This window comes from Botryllus schlosseri, chromosome 1 (genome assembly GCF_051294905.1).
Source record: "Botryllus schlosseri isolate E-star chromosome 1, Bs_hap1, whole genome shotgun sequence".
Taxonomy (NCBI): Eukaryota; Metazoa; Chordata; class Ascidiacea; order Stolidobranchia; family Styelidae; genus Botryllus; species Botryllus schlosseri.
In genome coordinates, this window is record NC_137236.1 from 37,623,349 (window position 1) to 37,648,122 (window position 24,774).

Below are 24,774 nucleotides of genomic sequence, written 5' to 3' on the forward strand. Positions count from 1 at the left end.
CTTGCGGGTTGGCATTTGTCCTGTAGGGTTAAGGTCGCCAGGACAGGAACATTCGACGCCAGCCATTGAGGCGCCAATGGACAGTTAAACATATATTGTATATATATCGAAGTTTTCGCTCAGCACAAGGGCATTCCTTTCGGACTAGGTCTTCTCGCTGCTTATCGTTCTGGCACACTTCTCGGAGTCGCATGTTACATGGCCTCTAACTTCATATGTCTTGGTGCGTCGTGGCGCAGTAATGGCCGACGCCGAAGTCTCCCATTTCCATAAATCATGCGTATTTTTGTTGGGTGACGGGGACCCCGACATCAAGATACATGACAATATTAAATCGCGCGCAGCGCGAAAACTTTTGAAAAAGTCGCATGAATTTCTAAAAAATTATACTCTATCATTCATGTCAATTCACGAAATAAATTGGGCTTCCTTCGATTTCGGGCCCTCCACTCCCAATCGGGGGATCTGGGGTGCGGCAGTTACGGTCCCGACTCCAATATAGCCGTTTTAACGCGCCATCGCCTCCCTATCGCCCCCTTCGTTGTTTTCGCCCCCCATCGCCCCCTTCTTCCGTTTTCGCCCCCCCCCATCGCCCCCTTCATCATTTTCGCCCCCCTAGACCGCCAAATCGCCCACGTTGGGAACCACTGAGCTAGACAGAAGAAACGGCACGTCGAAGCCGCGTGATAATCAAGCGCAATTTGATTGGTTAATTACGCTGACACCAAACTCGCTGGCCGACCGATGGAAAGGAGAACAATCGATCTTCTGAATTCGAGAGCGATCAGTTTTTGTACATCAAAGGTGCCGCCTCACTGTAGTGTCAAAACAGTTGCGTTCACTTCTCTCCTGCACTTTCTTCGCCTGTTTCGGCATTGAATGTACACACTTTTGTTGACTGGGGTAGACAGCACAAGACAGTACAAAATGGTGATAGGAGTAAACGGAACCATCTAACCCGTGGGCTGTGGGTATATTCGACTGGTTATCATTAGGGCAAGTTTTTGCAACTTTTGCAACTTTTTTTACAGCTTCCGACAGCTTCCTAGATACTCAGAATCTATGTGCTATGACGTTTTAGGCTGTTTGGAGGGATTTTATAGTGCAACTTTTTGCAACTTTTCTCTCTTTTTAATGGCAATTTTTACTGCAATTTATATCAAATATTGCATAAAAATGTAAAGGAGTGATTTAAAAACATGCTGTAAACTATTTCTCGTATGGTTCTATTCTCCTTGATTTGCTTAACAAAGAGCTATATGATGGGACAGCTGCATTTTACTGTTATCTATGACACAATGGCTTTTAAGCAAGAAGTTCAACTATCCCTACCAAGCACGCCCGTGCCCGAACAATATGTAAATAGATCGCTCTATTAATTCTGTCGTTTAGATTTGAAATACTTTCCAATTTCACGAACGCCCAAGCGAGAACGCCGAAAATTATATTTTCAATGGCTCACCTTTTTCAGGCTATTGATTTTGTTAAAGTCGCCAAAAGTGTTCTGTATTACCCTGGGTCAAGTTTGCAGACTTTAGGGTTTTGGGTGTGTTATTCGACTTGTTTTAGGGGAGGGGGTTACGTTATGCTGTTTAGCTCTTGGTGGAGATTATTCCCGCATTGCATAATATCCATGCTGTGTGCCGGCAAAAGTGTAATTTTGAAGGTTTCGCCAGACCGTTAAGTGACGAAGTAACAAATTTGATATCTCTGCCGGAACTAGGTTGTTCAACGGAACCTTTCGCGTATCTTATACCCTAATAATTCAACAAAAATTATAAATGCAACTTTTTCTGCAAGTTTTGTTGAAATTAAATGCAACTTTCTCGCGATTTTAGTGCAACAAAAACTTGCCCTAGTTCTCACCATTTCAAATTGATGCGGGAGCAATATTTGATAACAGTGCCTGATTCGCACCCTAGACCAAGGTCGAAATCTTGTAAATGCACCCCTAGTTCACCCATATCTTTACATTCCGAGCCAGCAACTTGCCTTTCGATGTTACAGGGATCTATTTTGAATAAGCCAAGTAACAATGTCTGATTCTGGCGACACGGGGGAATGTAAAAGTATGAGTTGCAAAGAAGGAAGGTGAGAATAGAATCATCTCCTTGAGTGTACGTGCATTGACACCCTAAACGAAAATGTAATCTACCTCAGAATTCGATCAAATATTTCACTAGACTTGTTACGGAACTGCGTTTCCTTATTTGTGTGTTTCAATTTAGATCCAATTTGAGTCAGTCATCATTATGAATCGGCGTCTTTCTGTTTCTCTCTATGTATTCAATCGCTAGCTTATATAGAGTACGAAACGGTTCTGCTCAATTCGTAGTGTTGTAATGCATACTAATGGTTATAAATCCTATACTTGCCTACTTTCCTTCTCATTCCATTTGTAATTATTCTAATATGTCAAGTACCAATTGGATTAACATGTTTTGTTGGATTTAAACCGCGGGTAGGCTATGTTTTCGTGTGCAACCTTTTCGGTGTGAATATACACTGTTGATGTACCGTTTCCACTGCGGTAACAATCACTGTTACGGATGTTTTCAGCCCGATCTCAACGGCGCTCAGTCTCGTGCGATATCCGCTAGGTATCTCTTTGTTCCTGTTGCCATGGGCGATGAAATTCGGCGGAATCGTGGCCGGTCCGATATTCGTCGCGCTTTTCGTGGTCGTCAACGCGTACCGGAGTCTGGTTTTGACCAAGATTGCCGAAGAGCTCACGTGAGTTATTCAGACTTGTACTGATCACTGGATGTCTAAGACATGTCTGGTTTTCTATACTTGCAGACTTGTACCAACAACTTGATTTTCAAGATGTGCAACTAGAACTAGAACAATAGCTACTCACTTTCACAGATAGCAAATAGAACTGCTATAGCGTGGTATGGTCGTCGGCGCGCGTTCTTCTAGGTCCGCGGCTCGGTTGAGATAAAGTTACCACGTCGGCGTAACTCTTTTAATAAAATGGCTAAAATCGTGACGATGATTGTTGCATGGTAGATAAAATCGATTAACACAACGGAGTGCATCACAACAAGTCAGCGAGGGTAATAGTAATCAAATCGGGGAAATCGCGATATTCAATGAGTTATACGCTACACTAGAAATAGAGCTGGTCTCATATCAAAACTAGAAACTAGAACTAAAACTAGAAATATTGACGTAAATAAGTTCCGCAACTAATTAACTAAAACACATCTAACTAAATTATGAACTGAATGGCGAATGAGTTCAGAAATATAGGCAGATCAAATCGGGATTTCAAATGGACACAGTTCAGATTTTTAAATGGGAGGGATTTCGAGACCCGACACTGTTAGTAGCGATGACTCTAATCTAGCAATGACAACAAGACTATCACAAAACAGAACACCGGTATCACGATTCATGCCAAACGACGACGCTTGGTTCGGTTACTATTTTTTTAATGCTAACCTAGAACTAGAGCTATTACCACTCAATTTCGTCCGCAACTAGAACTGAGCACAGCTACCCAATCTTCAAAATCCGCAATTAGATGTGGATCAGTGGTTCTCAAACTTTTTTAGACATCCCCCCTTTTGATAGTGAAAAATTTCGCGCCGCTCTTATCGTGATATCGCAAAATATTAAAGAGTGAAATCAGAACGCTTACAATCCCCAAAATAGTTTGATGGCATTAAAGGCTATGGATATTGATGAGAGAATTATCTACTAGGGAATTCAGACAATAGACAGAGGAAACACCATCGGTAGGAGGTAAATCGCGCGAAGCGCGAAATACATTTCAATTAACTGCGGCTTCGGGCCCCCTTCAGATACTTCCACGCCTCACAAGGGAGGCGCGCCCCCAGTTTCAGAACCATGGATCTGGATGTACGACTACTCAGTTTTCAAAATCCGGAACTAGAGCTAGAGCTTGAAATACTCAATAAGCCATTAGTTGGTTGACGGTCAACCAACTAAATTCGTGAATGTACAAGTCCGGAAATATTCCTATTTGCGTATGCCCTATGATAACGTTGGCAGGGAAAGCGGAGTGGCATCACCGGGCGGATATAGCGACTGGTGGCTACTGGAGAATAGCCTCGGAAAAGTTCGGAGAACTTCGGTCAACTGTTACCTGGTGATGTTCTCCACGCTGCAGTGGATTTCCTTGCTCGGACACGCATGCACTTTCTTCGCGTTCGCGGGACTGACGTTCAACGAGGTGAGACGGATATAACGTATCCTGCATTGAAGGTAGTATACTGTAAAGCCATGGGTATAAAATGGCTGAATATCTAGGGGTGTAATAGATTCTATAGTGGTTATTATACCTTTTTAGGATTTTTTGTGGTGGTAGAATGGACGTATTTGACTCATTCTTACCTACTGAACGAGTGTGAAATCAGAATTTGTTATCTGTAAGAGTCTTTAATTGATCTATGACAGGGGTGACCAACCGGCGGTCGTCGACACGTAATCCCATTAGTATGTGTTGGCGGCCGACGACGTGCAAATTGAATTTGCGAACTGACTCTCGGAATTATGAGATATTTTACCTAATCTTGAAATTTTCTCCGCCCCGCGTTGAGCGCGATAAGACATTAATCACACGGTGCGTTTTAATGAACACATAAATAGATGCCGAGCGACCGGTTACGGTCTCCTTAACTAATAGTATCCCCCAACATCCTTCCACTATAGCAACATTCCGACAATACTGATGGGATGTCAACAACCAACAGCATCCAAAAAGGTGACTACCATCAATTGGCCCAACAACCATCATCATTTATATAACTTGCCCTAAATTTGCGGAAGCCCCCCCCCCTCCCCCCATAAACTCCACAATTGAATATGATGATATGGGCTGAGAAAAGATAAATGTTTGATAGTAATATGTGAAGCTACTACTCATAATAATGACGAAATTCATTCGTGTATCTGAAAAGGTTTCCGGGCTACGCGCGATCATATTAGATTCTATAGTACAGTGGTTTACAACCTTTATTGACTCCTCGACCCCTTATTAATCTCGACCAAAATTTCGGCTTCCCATATTTTCGGAACAGAAACAGAGGACACATAAACAGCGGAAATATATTCACCTGACTATGATCCCTGTCGAATTGACTGGAAAAAGGTCACATTTCTGAGTAGATGCTCGGAAAACCTGTTACCGCAACTGCTTTCCGTTGAGTTGGCCGTTTTTACGCTTCATACCCAGAATAAGCGGTCTTCACGTGCATTTTTCTGGCATGTTAATTTAGCATATCTCACTGGACGTTCTAAAAGTTTCGCTCTCTATCGCCCGCCCCCTCTTCCCTTTCGGTTTTTTCGCCCCCTTGTTTCTCGAAATCGCCCACTGGGAGGCGATATCGCCCACGTTATGGACCACTGACCTAGAAACTATTCATAACATCAACACTCGTGACTTCGTTGCGTATGATAAACCGATATGAATGGAAATGGTATTGAAAGTTTAACATGGGAATTTGGCGTCCAGTTAGTTCATTAGGACTACTCCCTGGAATGCGGCCGTGGGCTATATGAGTAATCAAAATGCTGCCGTGAATAGCAAAACGTTTGACAGCCCCTATTCTATGATGTATACATGATAAATGCACTTATTTGCCACCCATGGTGGGGAAGAAAGGGGCTGGGCTAAATTTAATTCTCAGCACACAATTTACGATGGAAACATTGGGCAAATTCATTCCATTTCAGGAGTACCCGAACACGATCTGGACGGGCATCCAGGGAGACCGGGTCTCGATCGCTTTCTGCGTCACGGCTGTCGTTGTGGTTCACGTCGTGACGCAATGGGTTCGCAATTTACTCCACGATTCCAAGAGCGGGTGCTGTGAATTCTGCTCAGGCGCCTTTTTCGTGCTCGTTCCTGTCTTAGTGGCTGTTTTCATCGGGATACCGATCGTTGTCAACTTTGCCGCTACATTGGTGAGATCGCCTAAATGTGATTGTGCGCACATATTGTCAAAGATTTCATCGTTTCTCCCCAAGTAGAACTAGAAGAAATGTCATAAATTTCGACCCACGTCCAAGTATAAATTGCGATTTTTAACAAAAGTCCGAAGAGTAGGCTGAGAAGCAGGGGGAGTAATGAAGTAAGTGGTTTCAAAAAGTGAATTTGGTCAAAGGGTTCACAGACTTGGAGCGGTTAATCAGAGGTGTCTGCTTTGGACGTTACAAGATCCATCTTCGCGGTTATTATAAAACAACTAACCACAGTACACATAGGTGTGATCTTTGAAGCTTAATGCAGCTACCGCTATACAGGGGCAATTTTGTCTTGTTCGTCTTACAATTTCACTCAAAAACTTGATATATAGGGGAGATGTGGTACCGATGGATCACTGGGACCGAAAATACTTTGAAAATTCTCTATGATAATTCCATGATTACACTCCGTGAATTTGTCTACAATTGCTTGCTGGCAAAATCTTTCCTCACATACAAGAAAATTCGACTTGCGCGAGCTACGGGGTCTCTCAGAGATGTTTTTTGTTTTGAGGGGTTTAAAGTAAATTTATATTGACATATACATTTTTCTTTGTAACCTCCAACACGAACAAACCAGCAATCATTTTTATTGTGAAGTGTAGGGCTTGTATCAGGCTATATAATGGCACCTATTATTTTTTTCAGTACTTTCCTTGAGTGGAATTTTTTTCGATTCATGTATAAAATTCGTAGGGTGGGGACCGATGATACAATGACCAAATCAAGCAAAATAATCAAGCATACTAATCATAAAACAAATGAAACATGCCTACGTACAGAAAATCTTTATGTAATAATTGCATATGATGTTTTATCGCTATAACGAGGTATTTGGAATTCACACTGTCGATTTTCGGGCAATATGTATTTACCCTCAAATTTATAAGTCCGAGCCTAAATCGAAACGTGATTTTATGACAACATTTGAGTTCATATTTATTCTATTTGACGGTTGCGATCAAACATTCTTCTTTGGCTTACTGTAGGTTAGATTAGAATACTGAGCATGAAAAGTTGTCACATCTGAGGTATTTAGGGTATATGTGTCATAGGTCCCAGGGTCGTGTGCCATTGGACCCACCGGGTGGGGACCGATGACACGTTCGAGCAACCAATTTTGAACGTCCATAAATATTTTTTGAAAAGACGGATATTCGTGTATATGTGCGCGATAGGCAGAGCTTGTATCAAAGTGCTGAGCCAGCAAAAGACCTGCTGTTTTCGGCTGAACAGTTTTGGGCCAGCGATCATTTTCCAATTTTTGATCCATCGGTACCACATCTCCCCTACTTATCTCAATACGACTATGCATTTTTAAATGCCTATATATATATCGACTTTTCAATTAGAGTAAAATGAAAAGGGCAAAAGAAAACAGGAAACAAAAAAAAACATCAAGATAATCAGTTTTAGGCTCGTATTAAGCGTCTCCCACGTAGGCGGTCGTGGGCGTTAAATGCCTGGAGTTTCAGAAGTCAGTGTTTTTTCTGGGTAGAAATATTAATGCAGACTTATGAATGTATTTCGAAAAAGTAGAAATAAGCCGTTACTGACCACCTTTGACGACGTGTCGTTCAGCTGAAGGAAAGGACAGTCATCCACCCCTCAATTGAAGTGGACGGAACGAATTTCGGTCTTCTTCTCGCGGGTCTGGCATTCGTGGTTGGAGCGACACCTGATGACGTAAGTCCCGGTGATTGCTGCGTGCTCGATAACCTTTAAAGCGCTGACTTTTCAGGTCACGGCACCTTACGGAGGCTCGGCCAATCGCAAGGACTTTCCAGTTATCCTGATCTGCGTCGGCGTCATATCCACCGTAATTCTGGCGGGATTCGGAATCGCCGTTTTTCTCGCGTTCGGTGACGTTACTTGCGCTAGCGTGACCTTTAATCTTCCACTGGACGGGACCAGGTGAGATGCCGAGTGTGTTCACTCCTTTTCCACGCATGCAATCGGGAAGGAACTTGCTGTGACCAGAGGTCGTCAGTGTAGTCTGTGTCGGTACTGAAGTAGAATAAAAGTAGCGCCATAAATTCATGCTCAATTACAAGAGAAAGTATCCATTTCTAAGAAGATTCAACTGCTTCAAGTTGAACTATAACATGGACGATGTAAACAGTTTTCATGGAAGTAATTTGGAACATTAGATTTTGTAGATAGCTTGCATATCTTTCGCTGTTGTGATCGTCGGTCCCTACTTTCTAAATTTCAGAATGACTAATGAGTAGGGCGGTTTTTTTTACCTAAAAAAACTGAATTTTGAACAAATTTTGACCTAACGTATGCAAATTAGATGTTTTCCCAATTAATGTCAAAATTGTACCAGTTATCTACATTTCCGGTTGTAACTGGCTGTCCCAACGAAGTAGTTTGGCCTGAAAAAACGTTTTTGGCATAGAAACAGGCAACTTTGTCAATATAAAAAAACAGTATTTTAATGAAATCTGGCCCTATGAAGAATTCCAGTGGTTGCAATACGTATTATGGTGGAAATGATTAAAAAAATTTGTAGTACAACGAGAGATACTTTCCTACATTATTGGGTAGAAAGTGCATGTCCTTACTTGCCACGGACGTTCAACAGCAGCAGTTGTTGGCTGACAACACTCAAGTCGTGCGTACACTGCTGGTGACACACCATGTTGCTTCATTCTGACAATGTTGTCTATTAAATTTTTCATCATGCGGTATGTTGACCATAATACCATGTCCACCTATTTGTTTTATTTGACCGTTGATGATTCAGTATGAGCAGACAATTAGCCGTTTACAACAGTAGACCTATAAAGTAGGCTACAAGCTGTAAAACATCGAATGACACATTCACCGATAGTGCAAAATCGACGATACAAACGAAATGAAGACGTCAAATAAATTTTGACTTTATGAACAATTTTGACAAATTTGCACCTAACACTACAATTTTGACATGTCAAAAAAGAAAACGCACCACTAGTAATCACGTTTCTCTTCGCCACGTGATACGCGTAAGCGGTGTCTTATAAAAGCATACAAGTGTGTCGTGCTACAAGTCTGTAAATACGGAATCAAAAAATAGAAATAGTATCAACCTGTTGTGAAATGACCAATGTAGTTGAAACACCATGACTATCAAACAAACGAACGCTACAATTAGCTGTAATATTGCGCTACCGCTAGGGTTGCATTTAAAACAATTGGTTGTTTTAAACACTTAGTTAAAACATATTTTAAACAGTGTTTTAAACGAAGCCTTTTTCAGAATTTTTTTCAACGTTGTATAATTATGCCATAATTGTCTAAATTCTTTCCAAAAACATATTGTTTGAGCCTACGGACAACGACTACCACCCAATGCAGCCAACGTATACGATATGGAATGGTTGGAGCCCTCGAAATAGTCGGTTCAACAGCTAAAGTACGTAGATATAGATCATTGGTACGGAGTGAATGTTCTGATGAAGATGACCGTCGACCGTAAAAATGCTGCATGACGATGTAGTGATCATTAATATTTTTTTTTGGTATATGACAGGGGTTGGAAGCCTATTTCGCCAAAGGAGCTATATTTACCCTATATTTTCAATTGTGAAAATCAATCCACTATGACGTCATAATTGAATATATAACTCCAAATTGACACGAGACCTTTGTGTTGCAAGTTTGGTCTGCTTAACGGATACGTTAGAAACAGCATACATTCTTAGCGCAGAGTGTGTATTCACACCGAAAAGGTGGTACAGGAAAGCATCAGAATTATCCCGCGGTTTGTATGAAACACGCCATTTTAATCCAATTTATGCAAGTCAAATAAGAGTAAGCACAAATGCAGTGCAAAGATACCTAGGCACGTAGAGACGTAGGTAGGTATACACTTAGGCATGTAAGATTCGTAGCAACGCTTTAGAGGTACACAATGTCTCTTTCGCCAAAATAACTAGGCTATAGCTATTGAATATACGCATTGGCTTTAACGGCGCAATAATTGAGTTGAAATGCACAAATAAAGAAATACTGTTCATTCGGTCAGTTAAGTCGGTAGCAAGTTCGGTTGAATTGAATTCGACGGACTCTCCTAGAACTTGGTTTCTGAATTACGACGTAAACGTTCTGTTTGTATTACCGCCACCTATTGGTTGTGAATACACAGTGTTTCCGATAAGAGTGTAGAAGAAAATGTGGCATGTTACCAGTTGGCGAATCAGCCAAATTCATAAAAGATATCGACCGGCCGCAAAATCAATACCAAACAAACCCAGGCGAGAACGAGAGCTATCTTACTTCCAGACAATACATGGCCGTACGCGTGTTGGCAGCATTGAGCGCCTTGGTCTTCCTGGCTTTCCGGCATCAAATCGATCCGAAGCTTTCCTCACGCTTGTCGAAACCGGAGATCGTTTGCGACATCATATTCAAAGTGATCTTCCTCGCGGTATCAGGTGAGCGACCAATCTACTATTGGGTGGTAAGCATTACAGGTATTCGTTTCAAAAGATAATCTGCTATAATATGACCTTCTCGCACTCTTAACACCCCTGATGATGTGAGACATGCCTACTCTACTGCAGTGAATTTGTATTGCACTGAGTCATATACCCCGTATATTATAGTATACATAGTTGATGTCATCGTCTGCACTTGAGCAGAGGTATAAGTAACGTCGTCTACAGTAGGAGCGAATTACAAGTAGGTAAAAAAGTAGGTATTCTAAGCCTAGTTTTACCTAAAATACTGAAAACTGTTACAATTAGTATAAGTAGACTTGAATCATAACCACTTGACGAAGTAGTGTAAGCACAAAAAATCTACTTGAAATATTTCGAAAAGTCAAACTACTTCGCTACTCATCCCTGCTGTACATAACTGAACCATGTGGCTACTTAAATTGAATTACAACTATCGTGTCTACTAGTAAATTTCCTGGTCTATATTGACAAACAAAAACTCTCAATCCAATTCCTTTCGTCAATAGAAATCAAACCGAGATAAGAAGTACAGCCGATAAGAGATCTTATTGTACATCGTATATCTTACCCGAATAAATATGTTATTACTATATTTTATTGGTATAAGAATATTTCCAAATGAATTCGCTACAGAAACTCTATACTACTTCCTAGCTGCCGTAGGTTTGTCTGCTGTCTGGCGGCCTTGGGCATATCAATTGTTACAGTCCGTGACTAAGTATTCGTCCACAGGTGCGTTGGCGGCCGGAGTACCCTCATTCAACGGCCTGGCTTGTCTCTTCGGATCGATTTCCTCATTCGCCATGACGCTTATCTTTCCGTTCTTCTGTGATATTATGCTACACGTGACAGGCGGAAGGTCGCGTGACCTCGACGACGAGGGGAGAGACCTGATTTCAGGAGACGCGGAAAGGTTCGCTAGATTTTTAAACCATCTGACTAGGCCTGAATAAAATCGTGTGCGTGATGGTCAGAATATTTCACATACGGACATTTTATGCGCCTACCAAGAATGTAATGCCAGTTCCACATGACGTTGCTAATTGCTGAGCGAGATAGTGTTATGGTGATGCGTCCGGTATCTTGATCGGTAGGCCGTAGGTTCAATCCACGAACGCGGTCTGACCAAAATCCACGGATAGCACATAGGAGAAAAATTGATGATCTCTCTCTCTTTCTCTCTCTTCGACAATACCTATTTCAGTACACTTCTGACAATGATGTGGGTTGATCACGACTCCATGAATATTTCCACACCTTGTTCTACAATATTCACCTGTTGGGATGCGGCCAATCGAGTTCTACAGCCTTCCACAGTGGAATATAGTGTTGAAACTTGAAGTATCGTTGACAATCGAACACTTAGTGACAAGAACCTAATAATTACACGATCTCACGGTACTCGAATCATTAGCTTTAATACTCGTTTGAGATTTCAGTAGTGGAATCATTGAGCCAGACTGATGTGATTATAGATCCGAAACTCTTTATGCAGGCCGACCGGAGATATCCAGATATCCGGAGCTAGAGTGGCGCGTGACGTCATCTTCATGGTCCTCGGGGCGGCAGGGCTGATCTACGGCCTTTACAGCACCGTCGTATTTCTGCAATCGCGCGGAATCGACCATGCGATGCAAGGCTGTCATGACGTCATACCCACAAACACGAGCGTGGCGTCGTATTAGTTTTTCTCGGATTGGAAGAAATATTTATTCATGTCTTAAAGAAATTTAAAGTATATTTATTGCGGTCTAACTTCAATCAACGGCCAGTGATGAATTCACAATCATTCTCTTATGACGTCAGCTAAACGAAGAATCGTGGACGATGCTTGTTATCTATTTGAATATTTGCAAGTCTCTTTTTCGTTGCGAGCTTCACAACGTTTCTAGTCTTTCGATATATCTTTGTGCCTCGCTGTTGTGACGTGTTATACTGAGTTCATTTGGTGACGTGACAAGTAAACGATACGTTCTTGTGATCAGGATTATTTTCATCGATATAATGTGTCAACATTCGCAATGTTTGGAAGCACAGTACCGCGCCATAGAGTTGATCAGTAACCGGTTACTTTTAGTTTTACGTAGTTCTCAACGAAGTTTGCCTGCAGATATTACAAGAACCATAACCTACCTAATTGTTGCAGATTTACCTAGGCTCCTCCACGCCATCTCATCTGCCTAGAAGTTGCCGTGCTACAAGTCGGCATCAACGGAATAAAAATGAACAAAAACAGGCCTGGTGTAAATGACCATTGTAGTCGACAAACACCATTAATACCATAGACAGTAACTCACCGCGGGCGCCACAGTATAAATTGTGGTGAATTACTGTGTTCGATTGTCTCGTCCGCTACATTTAGTTAACCAATTATTACTCTCTATTACCCGTCCTGTAGTTTGTGGTATTCATGTTGTTAGTCGACTACAATAGTGATTCACACCAGGCCGATATTCCTTACTTTTGATTACGTATAGCTGCCGACTTGTAGCCTGCTGGCCCCTTGTATGCTTTTATAAACACTTCTTATGCGGATAAGATGGCGCGGAAGAGCCTAGATATACTGCCAACACATTGGTAGGTATTCTGGAGTCGACCTCGGTCGGACTGGAAGCCGCAACCCATTGGAGTTGTAGCTGCGGATTATAGCACTACGCTATCTTGCGGCAAGTCTTGCCGCCATAACGTGTCTTCTCCGCTATATATTGTGTCACTCCTAGTTTGTGGTTTCCTGATACTTAGGGTGTTACGTGTAGTGCTAGTTTTCAGTTACCAATAGCCTTGGATCTGTGGATTGAAGGTCATCACATGAATCAAAAAAAAACATTTTAATCCAAATGATGCTTGCACGTTAGACGTAGGGAGGTATGCACATTGGCAAGTAGCACTTATGACCGCGGTGTAATTCTGAATTAGGTTCTGCTTTCGTGTACTTCCTCTTGGGTATGAATACACACTATTTTGTATAATAGTGTACCACCTCAAGTGCTAATGGTTTAGTCCAGTGGTTCTCAACCTTTTCACCTCGCGGACCGGTAGAATTAAAAAAAATATTTGGTGGACCGGTGGACCTTCAAAAATTGAAATAAATCCAAAATTTGAAGTATGCAATCGTTTTTTTGTTTTGTTGCAAGTATGGTACTAGAACAGGGGTGAGCAAATATTTTTAACCCACAGGCCAAATGAAAAGCAGAATATACGTTGGCGGGCCGAGTCATAAATTATCACAATATTCTGCAGCGTATTAATTGTATTTCTAAATTGAAAGCAGCGAATTACATTGTTAATAGGCCTACATATGTGACTTAGTGGATGTATAGATATGGGGCTATTATTAAGTGACGGTTAATTATATTTATTTGCCGTCATAATTAAAAACAATGGTAAACATGATACATTTTAAACTCTTTTCAACCCACAGACACGTTTTTTATGAACACATTAAAATGTATAAGCATTATCTTGTCCCGGCCACTGCCTCCCGAACAGTGTGCAGCTTGGTGAAATCGCCTTTGTTGTTGATGAAAACCAGGAGTACTTCCAAAATTCGTCCTTCCTTAGCCGAGTGTCTGTCTTCGTGTTTTTGTCATAATACTTCACGGCGACCTGCTCGCCACAAACTAAAAGGACGCGATCACCCCGGACTCCAGTAAACAAATATTTACTGCTCAAAATCTTCTTGGAATTTCGGCCGTCGGCTTTCGCCTTTCTTTTTTGGACATGTCCTTCCGTTCATTATTTACAATCACGAGCACTGATTTTGACTTGTTTTACAAATTGAGGATTCGGAAACGTATGACGTGACAATTTGAAGCATAGATTGTGTAAATGTGACAATGGCAACAAAAAAAGGTTTGAACTAAACTGTATGAAAACAGTGACTTATGCTACTTTATTTGTTACGGCATTCTTTGCCACATGGCTTTTTTGAATCTAGATTAGTCGTATGACGTAGGGGAGATGTGGTACCGATGGATCACTGGGATCGAAAATACTTTGAAAATTCTCTATGATAATTCCATGATTACACTCCGTGAGCTTGTCTACAATTGCATGCTGGCAAAATCTTTCCTCACATACAAAAAAATTCGACGTGCGCGAGCAATGGGGTCTCTCTCAGATGATTTTTGTTTTAGGGGGTGTAAACTAAATTTAGATCGACACATACATTTTTCTTTGTAACCTTCAAAACGAACAAACCAGCAATCATTTTTATTGTGAAGTGTAGGGCTTGTATCAGGCTATATAATGGCACCTATTATTTTTTTCAGTTCTTTCCTTGAGTGGACTTTTTTTCGATTCATGTATAAAATTCGTAGGGTGGGGACCGATGATACAATAGCCAAATCAAGCAAAATAATCAAGCATACTAATCATGAAACATGCGTACGTACAGAAAATCTTTATGTAATAATTTCATGTGATGTTTTATCGCTATAACGAGGTATTCTGAAGTCACGCTGTCGATTTTCGGGCAATATGTATGTACCCTCAAATTTATAAGTCCGAGCCTAAATCGAAACGTGATTTTATGACAGCATTTGAGTTAATATTTATTCTATTTTTTGACAGTTGCGACCAAACATTCTTCTTTGGCTTGCTGTAGCTTAGATTATAATACTGAGCAAGAAAAGTAGTTACATTTGAGTTTTTTAGGGTATATGTGTCATAGATCCCCAGGTCGTGTGTCATTGGACCCACCGGGTGGGGACCGATGACACGTTCGAGCAACAAATTTTGAACGTCCATAAATATTTTTTGAGAAGACGGATATTCATGGATATGTGCGCGATAGGTAGAGCTTGTATCACAGTGCTGAGCCAGCAAAAGATCTGCTGTTTTCAGCTGAACATTTCAGGGCCAGCGATCATTTTCCGATTTTTGATCCATCGGTACCACATCTCCCCTACAATATGCTACGTAATTGCGGCAAATAAATAAGCAGGCTTCATAGCGGACGAATGTCCGGTTCAGTTTACACATTCTGGGATTTTAGTCAACGAATTAACATTCAAAAGTAGGTTTTATGTTCTGAAGTCCACGTAATTTTCGCAGGCCGCTCAAAATTGCGCCACGGGCCGCTCTTTGCCCGGGTCTGCACTAGAGAGTGACATTTCGAGGGTTTTGTTCTTAAATAAATACGTTCAGGGGAGATTTTACGGTAGTTTGTCTGCGCAGTCGGGTAAAATTGCCTTGCCCAGACACACCTGCCATCGCCGAGAGTCGATTACTGTCTGTCGCGCCGAAGGTCGTGGATTTACCGACCACAACAGGCTATTTTCTCTTCGACAATATCGATAAAAGAAGCGTTTCGAATGGGACCAAGCACCTTGTCGTGCTACGTTGCTCATTTCTCACTGCCACCAGACATACTACGAATACAATGCACCTCACGCAAACACCTGGCAGCAGCGATACCAGGTAATGGACAAAATGAATGAATCGAAAACGTGCAAACTGCGAGGCCGCTCGTATATGTTGTCACCGGCGACGGCTTGCACTTCAAGTCAAATCGAACATGTTTCCTGACCTAATATTATATCTCACGAAAGTTCTGAATCAGAATAAAATTTAATGTATTTTTTATTTATCAATGGAATCGATTTTACCATCTTGCATCTTGAAATTAGGGTATAAAATATCTAATACACTCTAAATCCGCAAGGTCGTATTGAACACTTCATAACACTTTATTCTGGGTACAGACACACTTTTTGGGCATATAAACGCTTTGGGCCATTATCGTCGCAACGCTTCTGCGTATTTCTCCGTTTATACGTAACACTTCGCCACTGCGGCTTACTTTCAAGAAAATTTATACTTGGTAATTTATCATCAATTTCGCATTCATAAACTATCGGTACGTTTGGGGATCACATAAAATCATGGTATATGTAAAATAATATTATTCAACTGATCAAACCACTAAGTTTAAGGGCAATATTTCAATAAAATACACATATTTCCCTGAGGCGCAGAGGGGTCGCCACCTTAGTTACGGTAGAGTGCGCTCGATTTCAGTTTGGAATTTGAATTGGTGGTTCGTCAGGCTTCAGGCAGAGAGTAGGGTACACGAAAAGACTTGGCGGAATGGATACATTGAAGCAGTTTCTGCTATCTGATGGCGTAAAGGATCATGTCATTCATGTACTGTGAGGTATGGAGATGCGGTAAGTGTTATTGAATGTATGTAATGTGAGAATAGTCATAAAATGAGCCGTTTTGACATTGCAGTAAGGTCGTTTGTTTTAGATGTTTTAGTAGGCTACTGATATCAGTTTTTCATATGAATGTTCTTTAGATGTTTTGTAGTACCGTATATGATTCGTCTGATCTTATTGCTGGATGATCGAGCTTCGAATCTGATAATATACAAGGCTGCGACCAGGTCCAGTACTACGGTACTGATTGCAAGCTGCTATCGAACTAACTTTTTTGATATATATAGATAAAGGGATGTTCTCTCTATCCACACTGAAATATCCATGTGTAGGCGATATTGGGGTCCATTGTGGACAAGTACTGCAATGTCAGCAATTGAATACCGGTATGACAGTCATGCAACGGTTTTGATGGTTTTTCAAATGCAACATATTTTACACTGTACTATTTATTCCAAGTGGTAAGGTGTTAACTAATGCGATTTTTTTTTGACATGTCAAAATAGGTCAAAATTGTGCCAAAATTGTGCCGTTAGGTCAAAAATTGCCAAATTATTTACAAAGTCAAAATTTTTTTCAGCAACTTGCATTTCGTTTGTATCATAGATGATTGCACTGTCGGTGAACTTATCATTTTACAATTTACATCTTGCAGCCTACTTTATAGTCTTACCATTGTAGATGGACCATCGTCTGCTCATTGTGAATCATAAACCGTCAAATGAAACAAATGCTCAACGTAGCCTACTGCAGTATCCTAGCTAAAGCAAGACTGCGTGGGCATTGGTTCTTCTATTAGAAACTGTATGATGAAAAATTGCGATGTAGACAACTTTGTCATAATAAGCAACACGGTGTGTCACCTGCAGCTTACGCACAACTTCAGTGTTGCCGGCCAACAACTGCTGCTGGCGGGTGAACGTTCTTTCTCCATTCTTGTCAAGCTACTTAGTAAGGACAGACACTTTCTACCCGAAAATGTAGGAAAGTATCTTTCGTTATACTACAACTAAGTTTTGATTATTTCTATCATAATACTTGAGGTAACTAATACTGGAATTCTTAATGGGTCCATATTTCGATAAAATAAGGTTTTTTCATGTAAAAATTTGTCAGTTTTCATGCCAAAAGATTTTTTTCTGGTCAAACGACTTCGGAAGAACAGACAGCTTCAGCCAGAAATGAAGATAATTACCGGTATTACAATTCTAACATTATGTGAGAAACACCTAATTTAAGTACATGGGGTCAAATTAAGTTTTTTATCGTCAAAATATGTATGATTTGGGATTTTGTGGTCAAAACCTTCCCTTTTTATGTCCGAAAAATCGCCCTGATAATGGCACAGCCAAACAATCTTTTCCACAAACCATGGATTACAAGGGGTAGTATTTGTTTTGCCAAATACCCAAATTTGACTTTCCTGACTTTATTATGATACGGTAACTCAACTTAACGCTATTTTGCAGGTAGTATGTATTGAAATTGGCACCTTTTTGAGATGCATTCGCTGCATGGAATACTGGTAATTATCACGGTGTTTTGTAAGTGAACTGGTATATCCTTAGATAATGAATTTGATTATGTTGCATTCGGTTATCTTCGTGATAAAGATTTTTGTGGATGTTTGCTCATAAAATTTCACTAAAATTGTTAACAATCCATGAAGTATACTACCTTTGCCAGAGTAAAATTGGAGGTAACGTCATGTGCAAATTTCCATTCCATTACCTAATTATTCCATGAAAGAGACCCTTCTGTCATGCACAACTTATTGCAGAAAACAACAACTGTATCCAGTAGGATATCTGCGTGATTACTGAGTAGTTCATCTGTATTGCGAATTTTTGAAACAGATATTTTCTTTTCAATAGCCTTGGATTGATCCTCAAATTCGTCCAACTGATGTCGACTCTTTGAAAAGAGCCCCCTGGGTCTACCGTGCCTGCGCTATCAGACAATATTGACAGTGACGTGAGGAGTGGTTCGTAACGGGTTTTGTGCCGGCACAGTCATCGTAGGCGGTACAGACCTTTGTCTCAAGAACCCATGGATACATGTGATTATGTAAGCCTATTTATTCATTTTATATATCACCATTGATTATGTAATTTGTTGGTTTTTGCAGTCCTACTTTTCTCATGAACTATCTCGCAGAGTAGCCTATGGACTATTTGATATGTGCTGAAAAAGACTTCATCTGTGTACACTAGGGCGGTTCAAAAATAACATTTTTTCCTTAATCTTGCGGGCTACATGATTAAATCGTCAGGTTACCTTAAAAAACGACGCACACCAAATTTGAATTCATTCCAACCAATATTCGCGGTTTACGTAGAGTTTGAAAATTTTGAATTTGCCCAGAAACGCAAAAAAAATTTTTTCTTCAAATTTTTCTGCTAACCCCATGAAATTGTTGGGCTGTCTTCAAAGACTATGCAAAACAAATTTGACTCAATTCTAAGCAGTAGAAGTGGAGTTATATCAATTTTTCTTTGATAATTCTGGGATTATCCTTGATCGGTGGATAATCCAAGAATTTTCATCGAAAAACTGGAATAACTCCACTTCTACTGCTTAGAATTGAGTCAAATTTGTTTTGCATAGTCTTTGAAGACAGCCCAACAATTTCATGGGGTTAGCAGAAAAATTTGAAAAAATTTTTCAAACTCTACGTAAACCGCGAATATTGGTTGGAATGAATTCAAATTTGGTGTCCGTCGTTTTTTAGGGTAACCTGACGATTTAATCATGTAGCCCGCAAGATTAAGGAAAAAATGTTATTTTTGAACCGCCCTAGTGTACACTGATCACTGAACAGAGATGTAGTTGAACGTAATGAGCTCGTGTAACTTGTACTTTAACTATTGCTTATTGAACTATAACGGGCTAGGTCAGTGGTTCTCAACCTGGGGGGGCTGATTACCTCTCCTGCGCTTCTGTAACCTACCTGTGTGAAATATTTATATTTACTTCTGCATAAAATTACAATTTTCCTTTGGTATTTATCGTATTTTCTAGGAGCAGCATTTGGATTTGACCAGTAAAAAGATGGATCCGCCATGGCACGCCACGAATCAGGGACTCATCAAGCCTGGGTTGCGGCTGATGGAAAGAATATGAAAAATGTCCTAATGTGCAGGTAGTATGTATTGCAATTGGCACCTTTTTGAAATGCATTTGATGTTTAAAATACTGGTAAGCGTCGCAGTGTCTCGTAAGTAAACTGGTATATCCTTAGAAAATGAATTTTATTCTGCTGTATTCGGTTATTTTTGAATAGTATATTCATATTGAAATGAACCCGAATATTTTCGGCTGACACTTGTGGCTACGTGGGAAGAACGTCAAAACGTCTGCAGGAACGCATAAACCAACATGTATCCAGATTCATCAGAACACGTGCTTGACGCTCAGTGAAAAGCTCACCCTTAACTCATCCGCTTGAGATTGATGCTGATCGATCAAAGGCCATTAATTCTGCCATCGGCAAACATCTGTTAGATAATCCGATTTGTGCGAATAATTATTGAGACGACCGATTTCGAATCGTTGGGTGAGGCCGTTCACAATTCCATTTGTGAGCCTTGGAGTCGACTTTTATCAAAATACACCAACCAAAACTCTGTCAACAAAAGGAGTTCGTGTACCACCTAAAAATAGTACATTGAACGCTCTATCATTCACGAAATGTCATGCTGGTGACGTCATATTTTGTGATACGATTGTTGATATACAATGTTCTTTCCATTTCTCTACTAGTTGCTGACGATTACCCGTGATGAGTGTCAGCCGAAAATATTCGGGTTCATTTCCATATGAATATACTACCGTAAACCGGGGTAACTTTGGACTTAAGGGTAACTTTGGACACTAAGCAGTAAAAGATTTAAATGGTTATTGATGGAAAAGGGTTGCCGCTGGATGTCCAATTCTTTTTCATGTGGCAACAGTACCACAAGTAGTCTCAGTAGAAGGTGGATTCATTTCACTACCAGATAAACTTGACCCAACATTGATAAATTAATGGCGGGGGTCAATTTGATCAAAATTAATGGCCGTTAAACTTCTTACAACCCAACATAGATAGCATGTGATTCATAGATTGAAAACTTGGCAGCAGATACCTCTAAGCAGTCTTAATCCATGGCAAAAATGTCAGTGGGCTCACCCTTAGATCAATACACGAAAATGTGATGTCCAAAGTTACCCCGTCAAATTTTAACAGAACGGGGTAACTTTGGACAGTGGAAAATGTGATATTTCGAGCTCTGGAAAGTGGCTGCTTCATCTGTGTCAAAGTGTATGGTCGACTATATTCCTTGTTACCGGTCTGATGGCTTTTTAAAATAGAATGAGAAGGTTAATAAATTAGAGTTTGCCAAGATATGAAAAAATGGGTAGGCAATGAGCTGAGAGATTGTAATCTGGTGTAAGCTACTTCAAAAACTTATCACATAGTCCTAAAGATGCGCCTGCTGAATATGGGATATCGTAAATGACCACAAATATATCCATCAGAGGAGATTGGAAAGGGAAAGTGTATCTTTTAAAGAACAGTAATATATTTGAAATCGGCAATAAATCACGTTAACATGTTTAACGTTCGCTGTCGATTGCTGACACTGCCAGTGGGATATCCCTTATCACCATACGTTATTTATAAGTCCCAATTGGTGAAGGCATGAAGGAAAATTGAGATAAGAGATGAATAAGGGCCCATTAGCCTTCATAAACTACCTATTTATTTATTTATTATTTTTTTTTTGGGGGGGGGATTAGGTAAAAATCATGCAATAGGCCAGACATATACTATTCTGTTTCAGTTTTAGCCACTGCTCTCATCAACTCTTACCAAATAAGCCACATTTACGAGGTTTCATAAACAATTGAGTGTAAAGGCATACAAAAAAACTACATTGTCCAAAGTTACCCCACATGCAGAGATAACTTTGGACACGGATAATATACAAAAATAAGGTACTTATTTTTTACCATGAAGATTTTGGATTAGGTAATTCTAATCTATGCTCCATGACCCATAAAAAACACAAAACTTGCCTCCCCTACACCCCAGCATTTCCGAGATACAAAGCGGAATTGTTGAAAATTGGCCAAAGTTACCCCGGTTTACGGTATTCAATTGTCTATTGTCTATTGAAGTTCTGTACCTCCAAGAAGCTCTTCGGTTATTTTTATGAATGTTTGCTGGTAAAATTTCACTAAAATGATTAGCAATCCAGGAAAGTATGCTACAGGTGCTGGAGTAAAATTGGTGGTAAGGTCACATGAAACTTTCCATTACAATAATTAATTGTTCTATGAATGACACCCTTTTGTCACATACAATTGTATGTACAATTGTCTGATATCTGCGTGAATACTGAATGCTGGTGATATCATATTTTGTGATACGATTGTTGATATACAACGTTCTTTTGAATTCTCTACTAGTTGCTGACGATTACCCCTGACGATTCTCAGCCGAAAATATTCGGGCTCATTTCAGTATGAATATATTATTCAATTTTGTATTTAAATTTTGTACCTCGAAGAAGCTGTTCGAATATTGAATGGTTCCCTTGTATTGCAAATTTTCAAAACAAGTATTATCTGTTCAACAGTCTTGGATTTATCCTCAAATTCAATCGACTGATGTCTCTACCGTGCCTGCGCTAACAGACAATATTGATAGTGACGTGAAGAGTCATCTGAACGGATTTTGTGCCGGTGCAGTCATCTTTTGCGATACATACTTTTGTCTCAAGAACCCATGGAAACATGTGATTATGTAAGTCTATTTATTCATTTCATATATCACCATTGAGTATGTAATGTGCTGGTCTCTGCAGTTCTAATTTTCTCAAAAACTATCTATATATGCGGTATGAGCTGAAGAAAGGCTTGATCTGTGTACCCCTGTACATTGAACAGAGGTGTAGTTGAATGTAAAGAGCTGATGTAACTTGTATTTAAACTATTGCTTACTGAACTATACTCTTGACTATGTTAACATCAAATTGAGATCATTTCCCATAACCTGCTAATTCCAATTCATTGTGTTAATTAAATTTAATCAGGAAGGAAGGATTTCGAAAGATTGACAACAGTTACAATTACTGCAATGAACGAAAAGTATTCGACAACTTCGATAATATGTCACAAAGTTTCTTGTACTAAAGAGTATCAATGTGTCCTTTGTCTGATATATTTTCTCGTCTCAATTCAAAGCAGCTATCAAATCTTAGAATCAAAGTTATATGTAAAGTCTACCGTATGTCAATTATTATAATGGAAATCTGAACCCATAGGAACAATGATGCTACTATATTTATTGTCCGGATCTTGTCTGCAATTAATTATATTTTCAGCAAAACGAAGTTAATGAAGTCAACTGTCTTCTTCTCCGAGCCAAATTGAGAGACAAATGAATATAATCCAAGACCCGAGCGCATGTCTTATTGAAACAGGTACCGTAATCTTTCTGTGTTGTGGACCGTACAAATTTACATAGACCTGCAACGTTCTGCAATAAATTTCATTCTGAGTTACAGTTCTGCATTCTCACTGTTGCCTGTGCGTCTGAATGTCAATGTAAGTGTCAAAATGGCCGAATTGATAAAAAGACAGACCTGAATAAAGATATTTTTATTAGTCATTTTGCTAATTTTAGTCCTGCTCAGTGATAGTATTTCACATGTATCCGAGCGCCTTTCCTGCGCTTCTGTAACCTACCTGTCTAAAAATATTTATATTTATTTCTGCATAAAATTTAGAATTTTCATTGACATATTCAAAACTTTGGAATTTAATCACATTTTCCAGGAAAGCAACTTGAAGGCGACCGGTAAAAAGAAGCAAACACTATGGCACGCCACGAATCAGAGATTCACCGAACCTGGATTGCAGCTGATGGCAAGAATATAAAAATGCTTCAGAGAAAATGGAGTAGGCCTATTCAGAAACATTGTTGACGTTTTGATCTGCTATGCATTAGATTGTCATACTCTAAAGGAGTGGTTCTCAAACAGGAGAATGCATTTGATGGGGCGTGAAGCCGCAGTCAACTAAAATCTTTTTCGCACATGGCAGCTTGTTGTTATTTCTCTGTGTATGGTCATAATTTAATATTTGAATATTCTCTCATCAACAACCATTACCGTCACTGCCATCCAACTATCCGTTGCGATTTCTAGCGTTCTGGTTGATTTTTTAAATTTCATGTTACGGCGATAAGGGGTGTGTGAAATTTTTTGCTAGCATAAGGGGGACGTGTCCAAAAATATTTGAGAACCACTGCCCTAATGACTTCCAGATTTCATTTTTTGCAGCAGACTTGTAAATAACAGCAAAATCTTTTCTATAAATCTGCAAAATTTGTAGGAACTCAAAGAAACGATTTCTTTGTTGTTTAAACAAAAGTGATTGGCATTAACTTGATATAAATACTGGTAATGCAAGCAAGCACTAGAATATTTTTGATGCCTGGATAGCAGGCCCAATTTCACTAAGAGTAAAAAAAATATTTATGTTTGGTTATCGTGGTAGTGATACTGGTACAATGATACATTCGTTGTTTGTTTATAATAAAATTAGAAATTTACAAACAATATTTTTGATTAATTTTAACGATTTGTGTTGATCATGTTTTCCGCTAACGGACGTAACCAATTAATTTGATTCCATACCCCTGTCACTAAAGTTTAAGATACCAAATGATATTTTGTTATCTCTATCTCAATGCATTCATTTTCATGATTGAGTGAGTTGCATGATATTTGTAGTGAGTTTGCTCTTAATCAATTGTGATGTTCGTGATTTCATGGACTATTTTGGAAACGGTTTCAACTATTGATTTGAATTTATGAAACCCTGTCACAGCACCTAATGGAAATTTGGATGTTTGCATGTATTTCATCACCCAGGTTGGGAATTATAAGCGTCATTTATTAATGAATCAATAAAATCTGATTTCATTTTGAGCCCTGCGTTCCGGTGACTAGTCAACCAGCCACTTTGAGATTGAACACTTTTTAGGTAAACACTTTTAATTTAAACACTTCGCAACACTTCTAGGCGTTCAATTTATGGATCACGTTTCGTGTTCATTTTTCCGGGTTTTGCAACACTTCAAAACTTACAGTGTATACCTGGCGGACCGGCAGAAGAGT

At 39.8% G+C, this 24,774-nt stretch overlaps 2 protein-coding genes and 1 long non-coding RNA gene across 4 annotated transcripts in view; all 3 read left to right on the plus strand.

Moving 5' to 3' along the window:
• The window catches only part of LOC145436218 (uncharacterized), a 135,021-nt gene that overhangs the window by 81,941 nt on the left and 28,306 nt on the right, over positions 1-24,774 (plus strand). The window lies entirely within an intron of this gene.
• LOC145436091 (uncharacterized) lies at positions 1,378-12,423 on the plus strand. Its single transcript, XM_080313378.1, has 10 exons — positions 1,378-1,499; positions 2,008-2,091; positions 2,560-2,733; positions 4,021-4,201; positions 5,704-5,934; positions 7,576-7,680; positions 7,736-7,908; positions 10,264-10,415; positions 11,175-11,355; positions 11,938-12,423. The coding sequence occupies exons 2-10, from the start codon at positions 2,036-2,038 to the stop codon at positions 12,125-12,127; spliced, it is 1,443 nt and encodes a 480-aa protein (XP_080169504.1). The 5' UTR covers positions 1,378-1,499; positions 2,008-2,035; the 3' UTR covers positions 12,128-12,423.
• Positions 16,087-24,747, plus strand: LOC145448942 (uncharacterized). 2 transcript variants are annotated; one of them, XR_013918076.1, is made up of 6 exons: positions 16,087-16,599; positions 18,478-18,670; positions 19,625-19,745; positions 22,228-22,394; positions 22,975-23,073; positions 23,429-24,747. It is a non-coding gene; the product is annotated as an uncharacterized LOC145448942 (long non-coding RNA). The 2 variants fall into 2 exon arrangements; XR_013918075.1 differs by having other exon boundaries at positions 16,087-18,670.

Bases quoted from the DNA above. Each gene is read 5' to 3' on its own strand.
- LOC145436091 (XM_080313378.1), top strand. From the start codon at position 2,036: ATGTCTGATTCTGGCGACACGGGGGAATGTAAAAGTATGAGTTGCAAA. The intron at 7,909-10,263 runs GTGAGATGCCGA...TCTTACTTCCAG, and splicing joins CTTCCACTGGACGGGACCAG to ACAATACATGGCCGTACGCG. The intron at 10,416-11,174 runs GTGAGCGACCAA...ATTCGTCCACAG, and splicing joins GATCTTCCTCGCGGTATCAG to GTGCGTTGGCGGCCGGAGTA.